Here is a 23,766-nt window from a genome sequence, read left to right as displayed (position 1 = left end):
CCTGACCTCAGGTGATCCGTCCACCTCAGCCTCCGAAAGTGCTGGGAAGACAGGCATGAGCCAATGTGCCTGACTAATTTTTTAATTCTTTGTAGGGATGGGGGGGTGGGGGGGGGGTCTCACTATGTTGCCCAGGCTGGTCTCGAACTCCTGACTTCAAGAGATCCTCCCACTTCAGCCTAGATATCTTGCAACGTTTATTTGGACAATCTAAATGCCTGCACATAATTAAAATGTGACCGTGCCAGGGCTGGGCGTGGTAGCCTGTCATCCCAGCACTTTGGGAAGCTGAGGCAGGTGGATCACAAGGTCAGGAGATCGAGACAATCCTGGCTAACACAGTGAAACCCCATCTCTACTAAAAATACAAAAAATTAGCTGGGCGTGGCGGCGGGTGCCTGTAGTCCCAGCTACCTGGGAGGCTGAGGCAAGAGAATGGCGTGAACCGGAGAGGCTGAGGTTGCAGTGAGCCGAGATCACACCACTGCACTCTAGCCTGGGCGACAGAGCGAGAATCTGTCTCAAAAAAAAAAAAAAAGTGACCGTGCCAGGTCTCTGCCCCATTTCTGAGGATGCATGTCTCGCCGCAACCTCTGCCTCCCAGGTTCAAGTGATTCTTCTGTCTCAGGCTCCCAGTAGTTGAGATTACAGGCACCTGCCACCACGCCCGGCTAATTTTGTATTTTTAGTACAGACGGGGTTTCACCATGTTGGTCAGGCTGGTGTTGAACTCCTGATCTCAGCTGATCCGCCTACCTCGGCCTCCCAAATTGCTGGGATGACAGGCGTAAGCCACCACTCCCAGCCTCCAGAGTGATTTTCTAGGGGAAAAATATAAACACAGCCTGTCATCCCAGCAATGTGGGGCAGATCACATGAGGTCAGGAGATCGAGACCAGCCTGGCTAACATGGTGTAACCCCGACTCTACTAAAAATATAAAAATTAGCCAGGTAAGGTGGCTCATGTCTGTAATCCCAGCACTTTGGGAGGCTGAGGTGGGAGGATCACTTGAGGTCAGGAGTTCAAGATCAGCCTGGTCAACATGGTGAAACCCCGTCTCTACTAAAAATACAAAAATTAGCTGGGCATGGTGGCAGGTGCCTGTAATCCCAGCTACTGGGGAGGCTGAGGCAGGAGAATCACTTGAACCTGGAAGGGAGAGATTGCAGTGAGCCGAGATTGGGCCATTGCACTCCAGCCTGGGCGACATAGGTCTGTATCAAAAAGAAAGAAAGAAAAAAGAGAGAAACAGAGAGAGAGAAAGAGGAGAGGAGAGAGAGAGAGAAAGAAAGAAGAGAAAAGAAAGAAGAGAGAGACACAGAAATAGAAAGAAAGAAAAGAGAGAGAGAGAGAGATACAGAAAGAAAGGAAGAAGGGAGGGAGGGAGGAAGCAAGGAAGAGAGAAAAAGAAAGAAACAAAGAAAAAGAGAGAAATCCTTGAAGTTCAGAGCGATGAAGGGTCCTTGGGGACACCTTACCTGGAGACAGAAGGGGCTGGCCCCCAATCATATTTGCTTAATGGAATCCCAAAGCTACTGTCAGGAGACCAAATCTCTGCCTGCTGTGGGGATTTCTCAGGGATCTGAGTTAAGGCGATTACCTTAGGAATTGAGAAGGGCAGGAACACGGTTGCTAGAGAGTGGAGTCTTACGAAGGACATGAACGGACACTTTTCTTTTTCTTTTTTCTTCTTTTTCCTTTTGAGACAGAGTCTCGCTTTGTCACCAGGCTGGAGTGTGGTGGTGTGGTCTCGGCTCACTGTAACCTCCGCCTCCTGGGTTCAAGCGATTCTCCTGCCTCAGCCTCCTGAGTAGCTGGGATTACAGGCACCTGCCACCACCCCCAGCTAATTTTTGTATTTTTAGTAGAGATGGGGTTTCACTATATTGGCCAGGATGATCTCGAACTCCTGACCTCAGGTGATCCGTCTGCCTCAGCCTCCCAAAGTGCTAGGATAATAGGCATGAGCCACTGAACCCAGCCAACAGGCACTTTTCCAAAGATGACACACACGTGGCCAACAAGCATATTGTATTAGTCCGTTTTCATGCAGCTGATAAAGACATATCTGAGACTGCGTAATTTTGGGTAATTTTTTTTTTTTTTTTTTTTTTTTTTTGAGATGGAGTCTCGCTCTGTCACCAGGTTGGAGTGCAGTGGCACGATCTCAGCTCACTGCAAGCTCTGCCTCCCGGGTTCATGTCATTCTCCTGCCTCAGCCTCCAGAGTAACTGGGACTACAGGCACCCACCACCACACCCAGCTAATTTTTTGTATTTTTAGTAGAGATGGGGTGTCACCGTGTTAGCCAGGATGGTCTCGATCTCTTGACCTCGTGATCCACCCGCCTCGGCCTCCCAAAGTGCTGGGATGACAGGCGTGCACCGCACCCAGCCAACAGACACTTCTCCAAAAAAAGACACACACGTGGCTGACAAGCATATTGTATTAGTCCATTTTCATGCTGCTGATAAATACATATCACACTCATGGCAGGAAAGCCAAGGAGAAGCAAAGGCATGTCTTACCTGGTGACAGGCCAGAGGGCGTGTGCAGCAGGGGACCTCCCATTTATAAAACCATCAGATCTCGGCCAGGTGTGGTGGCTCACATGTGTCATCCGGGCAGTTTGGGAGGCAAAGACAGGTGGATCATCTGAGGTCAGCAGTTTGAGACCAGCCTGCCAACATGGTGAAACCCCATCTCTTCTACAAATACAAAAAATTAGCTGGGCGTGGCAGTGCATGCCTGTAATCCTAGCAACTTGGGAGGCTGAGGCAGGAGAATCGCTTGAACCCAGGAGGTGGCGGTTGCAGTGAGCCGAGATCGCGCCGCTGCACTCCAGCCTGGGCGACAGAAGGAGACTCCATCTCAAAACAAAGAAAAAAAAAGATGAAGATGTTAGAAGGTGATTTGGGGGTGTGGACAGAAGGGGAGGGGAGGGAGAGCTGCATTTTGGGGTGAAGGTGGTTTTGGAAGTCTTTGAAATCCGAGGCAGGAGGGACCGGGTGGGTGCTCCCAGGAAAGACCGTCTCTGCCAGAGGGAACAGCAGGTGCGGAGGCCGTGGGGTAGCGGCAGTGCGTCCAGGCTGTTCAAAGAAGAGACAACAACCCTGCATGGGTGGAGCATCTGGAAAGACAGAGGGAGGGGAGGGGAGGGGGCCGATGGACAGGAGACAGGGTGGCTTTAAAAGCCCTCAGGGACATTGCACGGACCCCCTGACCACCTTGAGACAGGGTCTGGCAGGACGGTTTCAGGAGAGGCGTGCATGGTCTGGACACAGTCAGAAGCTGCCATTTTGGGGATGGGATGTTTGGGACACAGAGTTGGCCGGAAAGCCCAGGAGCTTTTGTATAACTTGGGTGAGTGGGACGGCCTGAAGTTTTGGCTGGAGTAGGGTCAGGGGTGGCCTGGAGTCTTAGCTGGAGTAGGGGCAGGGGTGGCCTGGAGGTTTGGCTGGAGTAGGAGTGACCTGGGGGCTTGGCTGGAGTAGGGGCAGGGGAGGCCTGGAGGTTTGGCTGGAGCAGGGTCAGGGGAGGCCTGGAGGTTTGGCTGGAGCAGTGTCAGAGGCGGCCTGGAGGCCTGGCTGGAGTAGGGTAAGGGGTGGCCTGGAGGCCTGGCTGGAGTAGGGGCAGGGGTGGCCTGGAGGCCTGGCTGGAGTAGGGGCAGGGGTGGCCTGGAGGCCTGGCTGGAGTAGGGTAAGGGGTGGCCTGGAGGCTTGGCTGGAGTCGGGGTGGGGAGAGAGGCCATTTATTTTACTGTCTCCTGTCTCTGAAGAGAAGGAAGTAAAAGTTGAAAAACAACAGGAATGAAGTCAGTGGCAAGACCAGCCGGCACCCCTGACCAGGCCTGAGGTTAAAACATTAACCCCCGACTCTAACCACACGTGCTCTCAATCTATCAGAACCCTTTCACGTGGAACCCCTTAGAGTTGTAAGCCCTTCAAAGGGCCAGGAACTCTGTCTTCGGAGAGCACGGTTCTCGAGACGTGAGTCCGCCAACGCTTCCGGCCGAATAAAGCCAAAACCTTCCTTAACCTGGTGTCTGAGGGGTTTTATCCGCGGCTAGTCCTGCTACAGGGGCAGGAGTGGCTTGGAGGTTTGGCTGGAGTAGGAACGGGGGCGACCTGGACGCTTGGCTGGAGCAGGGGCAGGGGCGGCCTGGAGGCTTGGCTGGAGTAGAGGACAGGGGCGGCCTGGAGGCTTGGTTTGAGTAGGGGACAGCGGCGGCCTGGAGGTTTGGCTGCAGTAGGGACAGGGGTGGCCTGGAGGCTTGGCTGGAGTAGGTGACAGGGCCTCCTGGAGGCTTGGGTGGAGTAGGGGACACGGGTGGCCTGGAGCTTTGGCTGGAGTAGGAGACAGGGGCAGCCTGGAGGCTTGGCTGGAGTAGAGGACAGGGGCGGCCTAGAGGCTTGGCTGGAGTAGAGGACAGGGGCGGCCTGGAGGCTTGGCTGGAGTAGAGGACAGGGGCGGCCTGGAGGCTTGGCTGGAGTAGAGGACAGGGGCGGCCTGGAGGGTTGGCTGGAGTAGAGGACAGGGGCGGCCTGGAGGCTTGGTTTGAGTAGGGGACAGGGGCAGCCTGGAGATTTGGCTGCAGTAGGGACAGGGGTGGCCTGGAGGCTTGGCTGGAGTAGGGGAAGGGCTGTACTGGAGGCTCAGGCACCTGAAGCTTCCTGCAGGCCTCGGAGTCTCACCGGGGCAGCGGCAGCAGGAGAGGAGGGGCCCGAGAGAGATTGAGAAGAGCCTGGGACCCTCCCGGCCAGCGTGGTGTCCCCATGTCCCCAGAAAGCAGAAGACCCTGGGCTGGGGTTTGGCGGGGATGTGTGGAGTCTGAGATGCCTGTGGGGTGACTGGCCCTGGATGGTCCAGTGTGCAGGTCCTGCTCTGGGGCAACTGTAAACAGCCGCCCCCTCCGTTCTCCCAGGGGAACATACTGTTGCTTTTTTTTTTTTTTTTTTTTGAGACTGAGTCTCACTCTGTCACCCAGGCTGGAGTGCAGTGGCGTGATCTTGGCTCACTGCAAGCTCCACCTCCCAGGTTCACGCCATTCTCCTGCCTCAGCCTCCCCAGTAGCTGGGACTACAGGCACCTGCCACCACACTCGGCTAATTTTGTTTTTGTATTTTTAGTAGAGACGGCATTTCACTGTGTTAGCCAGGATGGTCTCGATCTCCTGACTTCGTGATCTGCCCAACTCGGAGTCCCAAAGTGCTGGGATTACAGGTGTGAAGCACCGCACTCAGCCCCTGGAGTAGGGACAGGGGTGACCTGGAGTCTTAGCTGGAGTAGGGGCAAGGGTGACCTGGAGGCTTGGCTGGAGTAGGGGCAGGGGTGGCCTGGAGTCTTAGCTGGAGTAGGCGCAGGGGTGGCCTGGAGAGGTAAAGGCTGTTGCCTTTACCTCCCAATGACCCTGGCACAGATGGGCTTCCGGACTGAGTGCCTCGGTGGTCTCTGGCAGCCTGGACAAGAGTCATTTGCTGCAGAGAGGGGACGGGACAGAGTGATGGGAAAAGTTTTTCACCAGGAGCAGAGGCATGAGCTGAGTGAGATGGGGTGCAGGGAAAAGCCCCTGCCATCTGGGACGGAGGCGGCAGCCCCTGTGCAGGCCGATCCAGCAGCCGGGTGCAAACTCGGGAGGTTTGCTGGGGCAGCGTACAGCGGGGAGGGTAGGGGTCTGGCCGCAGCTTCAGCATCCCCTGGGAAGCCGCTGTTGGAGATGCTGGAGGCCTGCGGGGCGGGCCAGGGCAACACATCACCACCTGGACATCCATGGCTACGGCTGAGGGCTGGGACCTCTCCTATACACCCCATGCATGCATATTTTTCTATACTTTTTTTTTTTTTTTACTTTTTTTGAGATGGAGTCTCGCTCTGTCACCCAGGCTGGAGTGCAGTGGTGCGATCTCGGCTCACTGCAAGCTCCGCCTCCTGGGTTCACGCCATTCTCCTGCCTCAGCCTCCCGAGTAGCTGGGACCACAGGTGCCCGCCACCACGCCCGGCTAATTTTTTTTGTATTTTTAGTAGAGACGGGGTTTCACCGTGTTAGCAAGGATGGTCTCGATCTCCTGATCTCGTGATCTGCCCGCCTGGGCCTCCCGAAGTGCTGGGATTACAGGCGTGAGCCACCGCGCCCGGTCTATTTTTCTTTTTAGAGACAGAGGGTCTCTCTTTTAGAGATAGGGTCTCACTCTGTCACTCAGGCTGGAGTGTAGGGGCACCATCATTTCTCCCTGCAGCCTTGAACTCCTGGGGTCAAGCGATCCTCCTGCCTCAGCCTCCCGAATAGCTGGGGCCACAGGCACCCACCACCACGCCCAGCTAGTTTAAAAACTTTAAAGTTTCTGTATGTTTGCTAGAGACAAGCTCTCACCATGTTGCCCAGGCTGGTCTCGAATGCCTGGGCTCAGTCAATCCTCCTGCCTCAGCCTCCTGAGTAGCTGGGACTACAGGTGCCTGCCACCAAGCCTGATTAATTATCTTTGTAGAGATGGGGTCTTGCTATGTTGCCCAGGCTGTTCTCAAACTCCTGGGCTCAAGCTATCCTCCTGCCTCGGCCTCCCAGAGTGCTGGGATTACAGGCATGAGCCAACCTACGCATTTGTAATATTATCTAAAATTTTTCAAAAATGCAGATGGTGCCATTTTAGACATAGAATATATAATTTTTCAAAAACTCTTTGCTTCATCCCAAAGGCTGCGGCCTATGGAATTTGAACATGATCACAATCTGGTAACCATATTCACCCATTTTAACAATACAGGTGAACAAATTAACAGCAGTTCATGTCATATTGGCACTTTTGAAATACATTTTATTTATTTATTTATTTATTTGAGATGGAATCTCACTCTGTCATCCAGGCTGGAGTGCAGTGGGGTGATCTCGGCTCACTGCAACCTCCGCCTCCCGGGTTCAAGCGATTCTCGTGCCTCAGCCTCCCGAGTAGCTGGGACTACAGGCACGCACCTCCATGTCCAGGTAATTTTTGTATTTTTAGTAGAGACGGGGTTTCACCGTGTTGGCTGGGCTGGTCTGGAACTCCTGACCTCGGGTGATCCACCCGTCTCAGCCTCCCAAAGTGCTGGGATTACAGGCGAGAGCCACCGCACCTGGCCCATTTTTTTTTTTTTTTTTACCTTGATATATTATTATAGATTTAGGGCATAGAAGTGCGGTTTTGTTACCCTGGAGGCCGTTACTTTAATTGAAATCACAGAGACACAGAAAGTCAAACGCAGCGTGTTCTCACTTCTGAGTAGGAGCTAAATAATGTGTTCACGTGAGCACAGAGAGTGGAATCGTAGACACAGTGCTGCTTTTTTCACACGTACCCGTATCCCCATCCTCCTTCCCGCTGGAATTCCAAGCTGCACTTTTGAACTTGAAAGTTTACCTGGTGAGGCTGGGTGCGGTGGTTGATGCCTATATTCCCAGCACTTTGGGAGGCAGGTGGATCACCTGAGGTCAGGAGCTTGAGACCAGCCTGGTCAACCTGGTGAAACCCCATCTCTACTAAAAATTAAAAAAAAAAAAAAAAAGCCAGGTGTGGTGGCAGGCACCTGTAATCCCAGCTACTTCGGAGGCTGAGGCAGGAGAATCACTTGAACCCGGGAGGTGGAGGTTGCGGAGAGCCAAGATTGTGCCGAGATTGTGCCACTGCACTCCAGCCTGGGCGATGGAGCGAGACTGTCTTGAAAAAAAACAAAAAAACGGAAGGAGCCCAGGATGGTCACCGTGACACAGGCCATACTCAACAGGGAAGTTTGATTTTTTTGGCTAAAAGAGATCCTGAGATCCCAACTGAACACGAGGCAAATCAGTTCAGAACTAAGTGTCATAAAAGGGTATGAACGAGAGAATCACACTTTCTCACTCGTGTTTTGCAATATATCCATTCTTTTTCTGTTCTGCCACATGGAATTGAAATTCCTTGTGGATTTTATTTTTTATTTTTTATTTTTTGTGAGACAGAGTTTCACTCTTGTCGCCCAAGCTGGAGTGCAATGGTGCGATCTCAGCTCACCGCAATCTCCGCCCCCCAGGTTCAAGTAATTCTCCTGCCTCAGCCTGCTGAGTAGCTGCGACTATAGGCGTGTGACAACACGCCTGGCTAATTTTTGTATTTTTAGTAGAGACAGGGTTTCTCCATGTTGGTCAGGCTGGTCTTGAACTCCTGACCTCAGGAGATCCACCAGCCTCGACCTCCCGACGTGCTGGGATTACAGGGGTGAGCCACTGCACCCGGCCTATTGTGGATATTTTAAGTGGGTAATAATCCCAATCACTAGAAAGGGACTGAACACAAAGTGCCCTAAATCACAAGACCGAGAGAGACAAAGAGAGACTAAAATAGAGATAGGGAGAGAGGGCAAGCAGAGGGGAAGCTGGGCGAGAGGACAGAAAGAAGGATTAAGAGAGGAGGAGAGACAGGCCGGGAGCGGTGGCTCACGCCTATAATCCCAGCATTTTGGGAGGCCAAGACAGGTGGATCACGAGGTCAGGAGTTCAAGACCAGCCTGGCCAAGATGGTGAAACCTCGTCTCTACCAAAAATACAAAAAATTAGCCAGGCATGGCAGCAGGTGCCTGTAATCCCAGCTACTTGGGAGGCTGAGGCAGAGAATTGCTTGAACCCAGGAGGCGGAGGTTGCACTGGGCCGAGATCGCACCACTGCACTCCAGCCTGGGCAACGGTGAGATTCCATCTCAAAAAAAAAAAAAAAAAAAAAAAAGAGAGGAGGAGAGATGAGACAAAAACATAGATTGGGAGAGAGGACAAGCAGAGGGGAAGCTGGGCGGGAGGAGAGACAGCAGGGAGAAACAGGGGAGAGACTGAGAGGGGTTGAGAGAGGGAGGAGGGCAGGGCACGCACACACCAATCTCCTATGCTCCCCCCAGAAATCTGTGGGGCAACATTCCTCGGGTTGAATGCTTCCATTTCTTCCTTCCAGGCTCAAGTGTAAAGACAAAATCTAATCAGTAACAGCGTTGCTTCAGTTAATCTCCATTCTCACCTATCAGCCGCTACTTACTGCTACTGACCCCTACAGCAAAGAAGAGAAATTTCAGCCGGGCGCGGTGGCTCACGCCTGTAATCCCAGCACTTTGAGAGGCCGAGGCTGGTGGATCTCCTGAGGTCAGGAGTTCAAGACCAGCCTGGCCAACATGAAGAAACCCTGCCTCTACTTAAAAATTCAAAAATTTTAGAATTTTTGAATTCGTCTCAAAAAATAAAAAAAGAGAAAGAAATAGGAAAGAGGGAAGGAAGGAAAGGAAAAAAGAAAAGGAAAAGAAAGGGAGGGAGGGAGGGAAGGAAGGAGAGGAAGGAAAGGGAGGAAAGAGAAAGAAAGAAAGGATGGAAGGAAGGAAGGCAGGCAGGAAGGCAGGAAGGAGAGGAAAGGGAGGAAAGGAGAGGACGGAAGGAAGGAAGGGAGGAAGGGAAGGAGGGAGGAAGGAAGGGCGGAGGGAGGGAGAGAAGGAAGGAAGGGAGGGAAGGAAGGAAGGAGAGAGATAGCACGAGGGAGAGAGAGAGAGAGCACGAGCGATAGAGAAAAGAGAAAACAGAGAAAAGGAGTTCAGATTCCTAAATCTCTTCCATAGATACCCAATTCTATAGGCCTGGGGGTGGTGCTCTCCAGCTTTCCTAGACTGCCCACATCTAACATATCACAAGGCAACACGCACTCAATTTCTGCCACCTTCTCTCCCATCAACCCCTAGCCCAGTCCACCAGCACTTCAAGCCGCCACACTCATCACACTCCCAGCTTACAGCCCTCTTGCTTCTCGTCCCAAAAGTCTGGGGTGGGTCAGCCTCATGAGTGTGATCAGCTCCATGTCCACCTTTCCTGCTTCTCTTCTGCCTACTCCTTCCCCCGGCCACATGCACTTCTTGACCTCAGACACACCACGTCCACCCTTCTGTCTTGCGCTCACAGCTCTCTCGAGAAGCTATCACTGGGACTTCTCATCCCTGTGTCTACACATTCCTCAGCGTTGCAGGGAGTGCTGTCTTTTCCAGCACCATATCCCAGGTGCCCAGAGCAACACCTGGTCCTAGCAACGTTGTTTTTTTTTTTTTTTTTTTTTTTTTGAGATGGAGTCTCGCTCTGTCGCCCAGGCTGGAGTGCAGTGGCGTGATCTCGGCTCACTACAACCTCTGCCCCCCAGATTCAAGCGATTCTCCTGCCTCAGCCTCCCGAGTAGCTGGGATTACAGGTGACCATCCCCACGCCCAGCTAATTTTTTGTGTTTTTAGTAGAGACGGGGTTTCACCATGTTGGCCAGGCTGGTCTTGAACTCCTGACCTCAGGTGATACACCTGCCTCGGCCTCCCAAAGTGCTGGGATAACAGGTGTGAGCCACCACGCCTGGCCCTGGCAACGTTCTTATAACTACTGAACAGGCAAAAAGCTCAGTGCTGGGCTGGACAGACTGACACAGATACACAGCTTTTTTTTTTTTTGAGGAGTCTTGCTCTGTCCCCCAGGCTGGAGTGCAGTGGCGTGATCTCGGCTCACTGTAAGCTCCACCTCCCCGGTTCACGCCATTCTCCTGCCTCAGCCTCCCGAGTAGCTGGGACTACAGGCGCCCGCCACCATGCCTGGCTAATTTGTATTTTTAGTAGAGAAGGGGTTTTACCGTGTTAGCCAGGATGGTCTCGATCTCCTGATCTCGTGATCTGCCCGCCTCGGCCTCCCAAAGTGCTGGGATGACAGGCTTGAATTGCCGCGCCTGGCCAGATGCAGACTTCTGAGAGGCCCGTGTTTGCAAACGCTCTGTGTCTGGACGCATCTTGTCAGTTGGTCTCAGGCCAGACAGAGCCATTTGAGAGAAAGGTGTGTGTATAGCGCTCATCTGTCTGCTAGTGATATGAGCTTGAGGGTGCAACAGGCACGTGTCCAGCCCTCCAGTCCCCAAGAACGTTTGTGTTTTAATTAAACAGAGGAACAGACTATTCCACCGTGGGTCAAGCAGGCAGTGCCTACGCTACCTGTGACCACTACTTTAGGCGGGGAAAAGAACCGTCTTTGGCCGGGCACGGTGGGTCACGCCTGTAATCCCAACACTTTGGGAGGCGAAGGCGGGCGGATCACGAGGTCAGGAGATCGAGACCATCCTGGCTAACACCGTGAAACCCTGTCTCTACTAAAAAATACAAAAAAATTGGCTGGGCACGGTGGCGGGTGCCTATAGTCCCAGCTACTCGGGAGGCCGAGGCAGGAGAATGGTGTGAACCCGGGAGGCAGAGCTTGCAGTGAGCTGAGATCATGCCACTGCACTCCAGCCTGGGTGACAGAGCAAGACTCCGTCTCAAAAAAAAAAGAACAACCGTCTTTTAAATTTGCTTTAAAAACAGCTCCTTGGCTTTAAAAAAGATTGGTTTTGGGAATTTGGCTAAGTTTATGTTCTCAGCAAACAAATCAGATGCCTCTTAAGAGCCAGGATTCTCCTCTCAGAAGGTTACTACCACCGTACAGCTGCGGGAGAGCTGTGGGATATGTCATCATTGAATCAGCAGTTCTAGGAAAAGCGAACGATCTCTACTGGTTTCACGCACACTTGGCTAGCCTCAGCTGAATAATGCAGTCTAAGGAACATAAAAACACAAAAATCGTAAGCGTGAAAAATTTTAGTTCATTGGAAAAGGATTTTATTTCACCATAAAAATGCAAACTGGAATAAACACCATCTTTCCTAACGCGAACGTTACAGCTATTTTTAGGTATTTCTGAGCTTCACTTGGAGAAGCAAACGATTACAAAACAAGTTTGCAGCCTGAAATCTGTTTGAAACATTCCAAGTAAAAATAATTTAGCAAAACAGCTTCTTAAAAAAACCACACACACTAACCTTTACTAGAAACCAAAGCTTTTAACCGATCTTTTTTATGCTTAATTCCTTGAAGTTGTAAAAAGTGAATGTTTTTGAAGGAGCATGAGACCATTTTGTACCACTCCCCACATACCGACACCTTAGAAAGAACGGCCCGTTTGAGTTTTGATCTTAAAGGACTTGTACCTTCCTCATCCGTGACTCAATGTCAGCACGACGATTCGGCATCCCACCCAAACTGCATTTCCTGATCAGTTAAAATTACAAACAGGGGGAAAAAATCACCAGGGCAACGCTTTCTTTTCAGTGCCAGTGTGACTCTGGTGGCCCGTGCACGCACGGAGGTCGCCAAGCAGACACAGAAATCCCCGTGTGGGGGAATGCAGCAGCTCTGCCATCCTCACGACTGTCGGTCTGTGCAATTTTCCTGACTGAGAGAGGAGCGGCCGCGTTAAAGCTATCGGATCAAGTTTTAAAGGACTACGTGTTTGAAACTGAAGTGCCAAGTACGCTGTGGTGAGTGGAGAAAGATGCATCTCTAAAGCATGGTGTCTTCCTTCCTGCCAGCGGGCTCCTTGGACATTCGTGGCTGCAGAAGGGTCTTGGCTTTGCAGGGGTGGATGGAGAGCGGCCAAGGAGCGGCCAGGAGGCTCGAGCAGGTCCTGGTCTTTCCTGGACAGGCCGTGCCCGTCATTACCTGTTCCAGGTACTGCGGTGCCTGCTCGGGGACCGGGAGCGCGACCGCTCGCTTCGGCGGCGGTGGCGGCTGTGCTTCCTGCTGGCGCTGCCCCTCCGCTCCCGGCTCCGCTCCCTCCGGTGCCTGTCTTTGCTGTGGGACCTCCGAGACCGGGTGTGGTCCGGGCTCGTGCTGCGCCGGCGGGGGCTGTCATCCTTGTAGGCGTGCTTCTTGTGGGGCCGCCGCTCCTTGCGCGGCCTCCCGTCCTCCCTGCTGCCGGCCCGCCTGGCCCGGCTCCTCTCCCGCTTGTGCCGGTCATCAAGCCCGTCTCCGGTGGCCCGGCCCCGGCCCTTGCTGGGCTCCCGGTTGCACTTGTCCTGTTCCGACCGGGTGTCCTTTTTGGAGACATTCTGCTCGCAGGCAGGGATGCCCTTGGGCTGTTGGTTGTTGTCAGGAATGCAGGAGAGGACGCCGCCCGGGCACCTCTTCTCTGGAGAGCCATCCTCGGGGGCCACACGACAGGAGCTCTGGCCCTCCTTGCACGGGGCCTCCTCGGCCACGCTCCCGTTCACGCTTTTGGGAGCGCCGTCGGCTTCTGGGTGGGCCGGGCTCTCCTTGGGGGCACCGGCCGGGGGCTGGCCCCCGAGGGGGTGCAGCGTGGTGGCGCTCACACAGCCGGACGACACGGTCTGCAGGATGTCCAGGACGGGCTGCAGCAGGTCGGCGTGTGCCACGGCCAGCTCGTCGTGCGCGTGGCCGTCGTCCGGCTTCTTGCTCAGCAGGATGCTCAGCAGCCGCTCGCGCAGCTCCCGCTCTTTCCGCTGCAGGCCCAGCGCGCGCTCCTTCTCCTCCTCCACGCGCCGCAGCTCGGCCTCCTGCAGCCGCCGCCGCTCCTCCTGCTGCTGGAGCCTCAGCTTCTCCTCCTTCTGCTCCTGTTCCCGTAGCTTCACAGCCTGCGGGGAAGAGGAAAGTGCAGCTGAGCCCGGTTCCCGAGCCTGGCCGGACACGTGGGACAGGAGCTGGGAAGGTGTTTGGAGGCCCCATGGTCTGGGGATGCAGGATCAGCGGCCTGGCTGGACTCCAGCCCTGGGGTGGGGGGCGTCTCCTACGGCGAGCCAGGTCCAGCCCGTCCATCCCTCGGCTCCCGCGGCCACACCTGGGGCCATCATGCGTCTGAGTGAGAAGGAAACCCCTTGGCAAAGCGACTCGGCGCAGCCCCAGGGCGGGCCTCTTGGGCAGAGCCGGGCCCTGCCGGGAGCCCCACCACGTTGCACACAGGCGCCTGCGGTTAGGTCACAAGCGGCCGCCAGCAACAGGGAGCTGAGATGACGCCGCAGACACATGCCGCCGCCGTAGCTGCGGGGCGAGCCTGGCCTAGCCTGGGTTAGTGTCTTCAATATTCACCATGAGGTAAGGACTGGGCTGCCACATGTCTCAGCCTCTTGTCATGCTCCTTCCCGGGGACTTATCACAACTGTAATCAGACAACAGGTTATGGGGTCGCCCCGCGTTGGACTCCAGGGGGACGCGGCCCTCCTGAGGACAAGGAGCGTGCCGGGGACGTCTGTCCTGGGGAGGTCTGTCTGTCTGTGGGCCCTGGCCCCGGGCTCATGGGAGTTACCAGTCGCGCCTGCAGGAGGAGCAGGGAGGCTCTTGGTGCTGAGGGGGTCGTCAGTACCGGCGCTGGTGAGACCTGTCAGGTTCACGCTGCGGAGGAGGGACCCGGGCCCACGGCAGGCCCCCTCTGTGTGCTCAGCCCTCCCCCCAGCCCACCTTGCCCCTCTGCTCTGGGCCACTGGTGAGGTCACAGCCAGGCCAGCTGACCACACACAGAGGCATGGGCCAGAGAGAGCGGCCCCCTGCACTCTCTGCCACTGCCCCGACCCAAAGGAAACAGAGAGCCTCTGCCGCGGCCCCCGGGAGGCTGCCAGCCTGCTCGGGGAACCTGAATGCACCAGCTTTGCAAAAGGAAACTGTCACAGCTCTGAAATCACGACAGACGAGCGCTACACCCTCCCGGGCAGGAGCCGTCATCCTCGGCATTAAAGCTGGTTTCGTGGCTACAGCTGCAGCCGGCGGGGAAACGGCGCTGTGACGCCGCCCGCATTTCAGGGGAGGGCACCGAGGGCAGCCCGGGCGCGGCTGGCGGCTGCAGAGGGAGCCCCCGGGTACCTTGGCTCTGCTGAGCAGCTCGGCGATGAGCCGGATGGACTGCAGGTTCCTCTGGGCCAGCAGCAGCTTGCGCTCCTCCAGCTTGATCTTCTCCTGCAGCTGCTTCTGCTCCTCCGCCTGCAGCTTCTCCAGCTTCTTCTGATTCCGGCGCAGCTCACGGTCCCTCTGCTTCTGCTCCCTCTTGCGAAGCTTCTCTTCTCTTTTCCTCTCTCGCTCCAGCTCTTCCAGCTCCTTCTGTTTCCTGTGTGGAACACACCGGGGGCTCGTCACAGAGCGCGCTGCAGCCAACACACCACACACCATACAAGCGGCTTTTCACACACGGCGGAACAGGCCACAGTGCAACGATTAAGCATTTAACTCTTTATCCCAAAGTGGACCTCAGTTGACTCAAAGCAGCCCGAGAGGTGGAAGGAGTGAGCCGGGCGAGGAGTTCCGTGACCTTCCAACACACCGTCCTGCTAAGTGCGACCCAACCCTGAAACCACGAAGAAAACGACCACTGGACCGACCACATCAAAAGCCACGCCCCCGGTCAGGGGAAAGACGGACGGACGGGTGAAAGAGGAACCCCAGCAGGCCCAACAAGGCCCCGGGATGCACGGCGGCGCGGGGGAGGCCGCTTCTGCCCACCAGGAACCGCGCTGGGTGACTCCTTGTTGTGCAGGACTCCTGTGAGGGCACCACACAGCACTGGCACGGGGGGACCTCTCTCTAAACTAATCCAACCACAGCCACGCCACTCAGCTCCTTGCACTTTTCCTGTGGAGAGGGGTGTCCAGGAAGTGAGGATGAATGCGGCCGGGGAGGGGCACGGTCCCCAGAGAGAGACCACAAGACACAGTAGGGAGTTCCCCAGCTCACCCTCCCCCGCCCTGCCACTCTCAAATGCATTTCAACCAACACTGGACATAGGAACAAGTTGCAGCTGTTCCTATGGAACACGACACGGAGGCGGAGACTTCTGAAGCCTGGGTGGGTGCCAACTGCCTAGTGAGGCCACAAAGCCTGCCGGGGTGACACAGACCCACGCAGACACCAAGGCGAGAGGAGACACGGGGACAAGGAGGAGCAGGCCGGGAGAAAAGGCATCCCACGCTCCGCCACCCCAAGAAGGGGGCCGGGCCAGGTGCTGACGCCCAGGCAGTGATCCACAGCAGGTCCTCAGGCAGTTTCATGTGCTGAAGGTTTAACCGCCCTGTGAGCTGTCACCACCCCACGAGCTTGGAGGGTGGCTCAGGGCAGCCCAGCACACAGCACGCCCTTAGGCGGGACTCACACCGACGCCTCGAGGCTGGGCAGCTTTCAGAGGACAGCTCTCATCAAGCTCAAAGTTACCCGTGAGGGCTGAACAAGCAAACACGCCTCATCTCCACCCACCAGAAAGAAATGCAGGAGGCTGCCCTGGGCCTCCCCTCATGCTCAGCCTCTGAGGAAGGACACTGGGGGACAGCGGGGGCAAGTACGGCCCTGCGTGTGGAGCCCTCCTGGCCAGCTCCCCCAGACAACACGCCTGCCCCTCCCTGGGGCTCTGGACACCCTATCCTGCTCTCGAGAACCTCATGGCCCGGCCCCGCTTCCCCCAATCCCTCTGTGGTCTGGCCACGCAGACGGGGTCCCTTCCCTGCAGAGACACACTCCACTACTCCAACGTCCATCTCTCCTCAGGGAAAGATCAAGGATGCAGCTTCTTCTCCGCACCCGCAAGCTGCTTTCTGAAATGTTGCGGGGACACTCCTGCAACACTGAGAGGTCCGAGGCTCTAAGTCCCACTCCACACTTCCAGAATGTGGACAGGCACATTCGGCCAGGCCTGGGCTGTGTCTGCAGCCCGGAAGAGTCCCTGTAACGTCCCAGGACTGTCTCCCACCCCAGCTGTCCTGGTCGGCCTGACAGCGGCTGACACAGGGGACCTGGACTCAACCCCACATCCGAACCGCCCCTCCCAGGGGCCGCCTCCCAGGATGGCGACGCAGCAGCATGTCCCTCCCTCCCAGGGCGTCTGCCTCTCTGTGCTGCCTGCCTTAGGTCCTGGGAATCCTGACGGCTGACATGGGCCCCCCGCCAGCACATTCACAGCCACTCGCTTACACACTGCACCTGCCTCACCTAAGGAGCCCTCGGGGTTCAGATTCAGAGGCTGACAACCCGACTCTCCCCTGGGGAGGCAACGGGGGCTACGTAAAGAACACCACGGGCAGGATGGACCTGCTCCCAGGAGTTCAGTGCCGGGACTCTTGTGCAAACATCACTGGCCACACACATCAACACGCTGGCACCAGCGTCACATAAAGCAGTGAGAAATGGAAACAAAACGGACCAACTCGGTCCCACCAGAGGCTGTCCAGGAGCCCCCCAGCCAAGTCCAACACGTCCCAGACTTGATATCGGCGACATGAAGCGCAACAGACGTGCAGGACGCACCAAAGTCGTCAGAGGACACGGCAGGAGAGACGGAGGAGGAAGAGGAGGAATCCGCCTCACTAGGAGGGTGGGAGGGATGGAGTAGGAGGAGGAGGAGGATTCCGCCTCACGGGATTCACAGGAAGTTGTTGGTTCCCTCCTGCAATACTAAGAAGATAAAAGGGGCTACAAAGAGTGACCTGAGGTTGTCTCTGGTACCGCAACCACAGTGAACGACCCAGGCAATTGCTTTAAAGGCCTCTTATGTGAAACCGGGTTTTTGTCCTATCATTGGTTTTTTTGTTTTTTTTTAAATCTGGCCATCACCATCAACCCTCTACTTCATTTTGTAAATGTAGCCTCAACCTAAATGCAAACTTGCAAACAGCCAAGGCATTCTGCTTGTTTCAGCAGGAGGTGTGAACAGCATGTGGAGGGAGAAGAGGTGGCTCTTCGGGCAAGGCGCGGTGCCGGGAGCCGGCAGAGATCGTGTCAGACCACGACGTGTGACAAGAAAAAGAGAGACATGCATATTCTGCTGCGTCTCAAGCAGCCACTCATGCAGGTCCTCACGTGCACAGCTGAGCACCCACAGGCACGCACACACACCCATACGTGCGCACACAAGTACACACACGGGTTCACAGGCACACACGCATGCACACAGGCACATGTGTGCTATGTGCACAGATACAGAGGCACACACACGTGGGCACACGGGCACATACACACACAGGTACACACATGCACACAGGTACACGAGCTCACAGGCACGCATGCACACACACACAGGCACGTGCGCACAGATATAGAGGCACACATGGGCACACATGCGTACACACGCACAGGTACACGAGCTCACAGGCACGCATGTACACACAGAGGCACATGTGTGCACAGACGCAGAGGCACACACACGTAGGCACACATGTGTACATACACACAGGTACACACATAAGCTCAGACACGCATGCACACACACAGGCACGTGTGCAGAGGCACACACACGTGGGCACACATGCGTACATACGCACACAGGTACAGGAGCTCACAGGCACGCATGCATGCACAGAGGCATGTGTGCACAGACGCAGAGGCACAGACACGTGGGCACACATGCGTACATACGCACACAGGTACATGAGCTCACAGGCACGCATGCATGCACAGAGGCATGTGTGCACAGACGCAGAGGCACACACACGTAGGCACACATGCGTACATACGCACACAGGTACACACACGAGCTCACACACATGCACGCGCACACAGGCACATGTGCACACAGATGCTCTGGCACACACTCTCGGGCGCACATACGTACATACAAAGTACACACACCGGTTCACAGGCATACATGTGTCCATGCACACAGGTACACACACAAGCTCACAAGCATGCATGCACACACACACGCACAGGAATACATGCAGACACACGCACACGGGTCTGCGCACACTCCCAGGTGCCGGACACCAGCGCCGAGGGCCCGCTCCCGCAGAAGGTACCTTTCCTCCGCTCGCTGCCTCTCCTCCGCTTCCTTCTCTCTGCGCTTTTGTTCTTCTCTTTGCTGCTCCAGTTCCTGAAGCTTCTGCCTCTCCAGCTGCCGCTTCTTAATTGAGGCATCACTCAGGTGTTTGGTCGAATCAAAAGAAACCTTTAAAAGCAAAAACAGTGTCAGATGGCCTTCCCCCAAAACCCCCCAGACACACGGCCAGGCGCCCTCTCCTGGGCCGTAGGGCCGAGTGGCCTCAGAGCCTGAGCGCCCGCTCACCGCTCCCGTCCGGTGCAGACCCAGACAGTGGAGCCCAGAAGCCAAACCAATCCCTTCAAGTCACCATCAGTGGCTCAAGACTTAGCTCATCCCACGGAGTTACGACTCAGCGAGGAACACCAACTAGCCCTCGCCACTTACTGAAAACAAGTGACACGCCACCGCTGTGAGACACAGCTCCCCTTCCGCTACCCGGCTCCACCATTCCCTGTGGCCACAGTCACTGAGCAGGCCGCCTGCCCACACCCACAGGGCACATCTTAAGGCCACAAAACCCCCTCCAGGAGGCTGGCTCATTGGTCACTGTGAAGCCAACACGGTCAAAACACGAGGCTAGGCTGAGCGCAGTGGCTCACGCCTGTAATCCCAGCACTTTGGGAGGGCGAGGCAGGCAGTTCATGAGGTCAGGAGTTCGAGACCAGCCTGGCCAACATGGCGAAACCCTGTTTCTACTAAAAATACAAAAATTAGCCAGGTGTGATGGCACGCGCCTGTAGTCCCAGCTACTCGGGAGGCTGAGGCAGAAGAATCGCTCGAACCCAGGAGGCGGAGGATGCACTGAGCAAAGATTGTGCCACTGCACTCCAGCCCAGGAAACAGATCGAGACTCTGTCTCGAAATAAAAATAAAAATAAAAAAAATAAAAAAGCACATGAGGCTAAAGGGAACGTTCAGCCCTGGTTTCAAGGCGCATTCTGGGAAGGCCAGGTTCTCTTGGTTCTGACACGGTTCAAATCCCTGTCAGAGTTCCTGAGGCTCCACCCCTCACCTACTATATGACCTGTGTCTCCCCCACATCTTCCTTAAGATACCGAATTTCCAAAACCACAGCACGGGACCCCTACTCCACCTCACGCCTGTGCCTCTGAAACTGGACAGGCACAGGACTGTTGCTGCCATTTTACTTAGGGGAGGTCCCCACAGCCTCAGGGGTGTGGCTGGGAGCGTTCTGCTGACCCTGCTGGAAGGAAGTCGCCGGAGGGAGGAAGCGCGTGGCTCTCGGTGCCCAGGACTCACCTTGATGTTGCAGGCCACGGCCTTGCCGTCCTCGCCCTTGTACATGAGTTTCATCCCGCGCAGGGCGCTCATGGCCTGGATGAAGCCCACGTACTCGCGGTACTGCACATAGGCCTCGAAGTTCAAGTGCCCCCCGAAACTGAAGGTGTGGAAGTTGCGGCCCGTCATCTCCTCCCGGTAGGGGTCCAGCATGGGGATGTCCACATTCCGGATCTCCCCGAACTTCTCAAACACCTTGACCAGGACGTCCTCGCTGGGCTTCTCGGAGCCCGACTCCTTCAGGGCGAACCACTTGCAGGGCAGCCCCTCCAAGTGGATGGTGTCCGGCCGCTCCCCCGGCAGGGTCTCGTTCATGTCCTTGGCGTCGCGGAAGAAGGAGTCCCAGTCGTGGCGGGTGGGGAAGTCGATCTTGAACTCGGCCGCGCGCACCTTCAGGATGTCGGAGAAGCCGCTGAGCTTGATGGTCTTGCCGTCCAGGCAGGCCAGAAAAGACTTGACCAGGCTCTTGTTCTCCACCTCCCCCTCGAAGCGGATGAAGTCCATGGTGCTCTTGGAAATACGCAGCGTGGAGAACTGGTGGTTGTGCACCATGCCCTTCAGCCTCTCCATCACCTCCCAGTTGGAGATGGACTTCCCCGGCTGCTTCAGCTGTGGGAGCGCCACGCTGATGGTCATCTTGGTGATGGGCTTCAGGTACAAGCCGTAAGCAGGGCAGAGCTCCACGGCCTCAGACGTGTCGTGCACGATGGTAGCCGCTGCCATAGCCTCCGGGACCTTGGGCCTGAAACATAAGAGGCAGTCAGTCAGCACCGGCACCCCCCACCTCCCCCGCCACTGAGGAGGGGCCAAGCCAGCAGGCACTTTCTGGACCCGGAGAAGAGAAACAGCAGTGTCTCTCTGCCGTGTCAGAGACTGGTTTCCACTTTGTTAACAGCCATCTCAACGGAGTTTTTTACTTTTTGAAATCATTAAGAGTACACCAAAGGGGAAAGAGCCGAGCTGATAAAGAACAGGTTAGTGTCAAAGCCTCGGTCAGCACTGCCCGACACCTTACATCCAGCAGCCAGCAGCTAGCAGCTCCCAAGGCCTGCGGAATAGGAAGCTGAGCACGACCAGGCCCCTCACACAGGTCAAGTAGGAACGGGGACGCTACAAACGCCTACCTCCACGGGAAGGGGCAGAAAGACACTGGGGAAGGGAAGGGGCCAGGGAGAGCACAGCTGCAGGCATCTGGAAAGGTTTTGTGGAGGGGGCGGCGGCCCTGTACTTGCCCTGATAAAACAGGAAGTCTCGGGCTACAAAAACAATCCAGAACCATGAACCCTAGTAATCTCCACGAAGGCCAGACGTATCCCAGCTTTAACCCACTCAAAGCCAAAAAGTACAAGGAACTTTCCACAAGTTATAGGGGCCGAAGTCCCCCATCTGCGCCTTCTTTCTCCGCCCACCTTCTTTAACCCACCTCTTCCCTGCTGAGCTGACGGGCAGCCACTTCCTGACGACCAAGTCCAAGTAGAGGAAGCTTCACACACAGAAACCCAAACATCTCAGGTGACCGCCTCCGGCCCGGCCGCCCACCCCATCAACCTGGAGGCTTCCTGCCAGGCCCAGGAGACGGCCTCCTCGCCCAAGCCCGAGGTGGGAGGTGCGAAAGAAGGGAGGGAGGGTGGAGAAGCTACCAGAAAAGGTCAGTGGGGCACCAGGGAGGGGCTCCAGCCTGGACAGAGACCAGTGAACCCTCCCCCAGAACCCAAGCGGCCCCAGCAACTTCACCACCCAGGAACCCTCCCCACTCTGGCCTCCAGCGCCCTCCGACCACCCCGGTACACCTGGCTGCCCAATCCCCAGTACGCGGCATTGCCCCTGGTATTCCCACCTACCGCAGCCCCCCAGCATAGCCTCAGGCTGCCGCTGGCACCCCTGGCAGGGCCCCACACATTCTCAGGCCCTTGGCCACTCGGTACCCTCAGCTCCTCAGTTCCCCGCCCCCCACCACCCTCCTGGATGAGCCCCAATACCCCAACCTACACAGCACCGCCCCAGCCTCCGAAAACCCCGGACAGCCCCTTGCTTCCCACTGTAGACCTAGGAGCGACCGCAGCGCCACGTCCCCTAGTCCCAGGCCTCCTAGTCTCCCGCCCATCCGATCCCCCGAGCTCCCAGCCCTCCGACACCGCTGCAGGCCTCACCTCCTTCGGTGCAGTCCCAGGAACCGCTCCAGCCCCTACCCCTACTTCCAGGGACCCCCGGACCCCGACCGCAGACCTCCCCAGCCCCCGATTCCCCCGTACGGCCCCAGGCGCTCCCAGCCCCCCGGTGGCACCCCACGCCCCCCAACCCCACGCACCCCAACCCCAGCCCCGTCACCTCCGAGACCCCTAGGCGCCGCCTCCCAAGCCCCGGCCCCCCGGGCCCGGCCCTAGGAGCGAAGCGTTCGCCGGCTGCAGCCAGGCCCGGGAGGCACGGGGGTGGCACTCACCTGCGCGGGGCTCCGCCTGCGTCCCAGGCCGCCGCCGCCGCTGGCCCAAGCTCCCGCCGTCCCCCGACGATCCCCGGACAGGCGCGGCCTCACCGCCGGGCGCCGCCACCGTCCCCTGGAGGCGCCTCCGACGCCGCCACCGCCGTCGCCGCCCGCCCTCTATGACGCATTTCCACTTCCGGCGCGCGGGCTCGCGGAAGAGGCCGCGCGGCAGCACCCGGTTTCTCCTTCTTGCCCTGGCTCCGCCCCTGGGAGGAGGGACTTCCGGGAGCCCGGCCTTTCGCACTGCGCGTGCGCGAGTCCGCCCCGCCCCCCCCCCCCCCCCCCCCCCCCCCGCCATGGTGCCACCTGTCTGCGGGTAACCAGGGGAGGTATTTGGGCCAGGGTCTGTGGTCATAGCCCTCAAGCCAAACAGGAGGGGGGCCGGTGTGGGGTCTAAATTCCAATTGTAGAGTCAAATATAGATAATAAAATTCTAAAATGTAATAGGATCCTATAACGGGATTCTATACTATACTTGCAAATTATGGGTAATATACTTGAATAATATAATTTGTCTATAAATTAGATATCACATTCTATGACGTAATTATAGAATTACATATACATTGCTAGTTAATTAACTATTAATTGAATGGTTAATAATTATTAATTGTATATTAATAATTATTAAAGCGTACCATTACATAATGTAATTATGAAATAATAAATGATAACTTACCATGGTATTATGAAATTAATAATAATTTATATTGCAATTATGAAATAAATGATCATTTCTAATTATAATTTATAATGTAATTATGAAATAAATATAATGTAATTTAAAAATAAATGATAATCTAATGTAATTATGAAGCAAATGCTATTGTATAATATAATCATAATTTATAATGTAATTGTGGAATAATAAATGATAATCTATAGTGTAATTATGAAATAAATGAAAATATATAATGTAATTCTGAAATGATCATTTATAATGTAATTATCAAATAATAAATGACAATTTATAATGTGATTACAAAATAATAAATGAGGCCAGGTGCGGTGGCTCACGTCTGTAATGCCAGCACTTTGGAGGGCCACGGCGGGCAGATCACAAGGTCAGGAGTTCAAGACCAGCCTGGGGCAGGGCGTGGTGGCTCATGCCTGTAATCCCAGCACTTTGGGAGGCCGAGATGTGCGGATGATGAGGTCAGGAGCTCAAGACCATCCTGGCTAACACGATGAAACCCCGTCTTTACTAAAAATACAAAAAATAATCAGCCGGGCGTGGTGGTGGGCACCTGTAGTCGCAGCTACTCTGGAGGCTGTGGCAGGAGAATGGTGTGAACCTGGGAGGTGGGGCTTGCAGTGAGCCGAGATCGTGCCACTGCACTCCAGCCTGGTTGACAGAGCGAGACTC

The 23,766-nt window shown here is 55.7% G+C and overlaps 1 protein-coding gene across 1 annotated transcript; it reads right to left on the bottom strand.

Moving 5' to 3' along the window:
* Window positions 1-11,632: 11,632 nt before the first annotated feature.
* Window positions 11,633-22,524, bottom strand: AKAP17A (A-kinase anchoring protein 17A). The gene is made up of 5 exons (XM_054677120.2): window positions 22,359-22,524; window positions 19,880-20,660; window positions 18,597-18,745; window positions 14,686-14,926; window positions 11,633-13,466 (listed from the first exon to the last, which is right to left on the bottom strand). The coding sequence occupies exons 2-5, from the start codon at window positions 20,639-20,641 to the stop codon at window positions 12,531-12,533; spliced, it is 2,088 nt and encodes a 695-aa protein (XP_054533095.1). The 5' UTR covers window positions 20,642-20,660; window positions 22,359-22,524; the 3' UTR covers window positions 11,633-12,530.
* Between the last annotated feature and the right edge of the window lie 1,242 nt (window positions 22,525-23,766).

The sequence above is a fragment of the Pan troglodytes genome, chromosome X (assembly GCF_028858775.2).
Source record: "Pan troglodytes isolate AG18354 chromosome X, NHGRI_mPanTro3-v2.0_pri, whole genome shotgun sequence".
Lineage (NCBI taxonomy): Eukaryota > Metazoa > Chordata > Mammalia > Primates > Hominidae > Pan > Pan troglodytes.
The sequence above is the reverse complement of the archived record's forward strand: the minus strand, read 5'-3'. Positions and strand labels throughout refer to the sequence as shown.

Coding starts and splice junctions, on each gene's coding strand:
- AKAP17A (XM_054677120.2), bottom strand. CDS start 20,641: ATGGCAGCGGCTACCATCGTGCACGACACGTCTGAGGCCGTGGAGCTC. Junction 18,746..19,879: donor CCGTGGCCTGCAACATCAAG/GTGAGTCCTGGG, acceptor TTGCTTTTAAAG/GTTTCTTTTGATTCGACCAA. Junction 13,467..14,685: donor AGCTGCTCAGCAGAGCCAAG/GTACCCGGGGGC, acceptor TCTTCCCCGCAG/GCTGTGAAGCTACGGGAACA.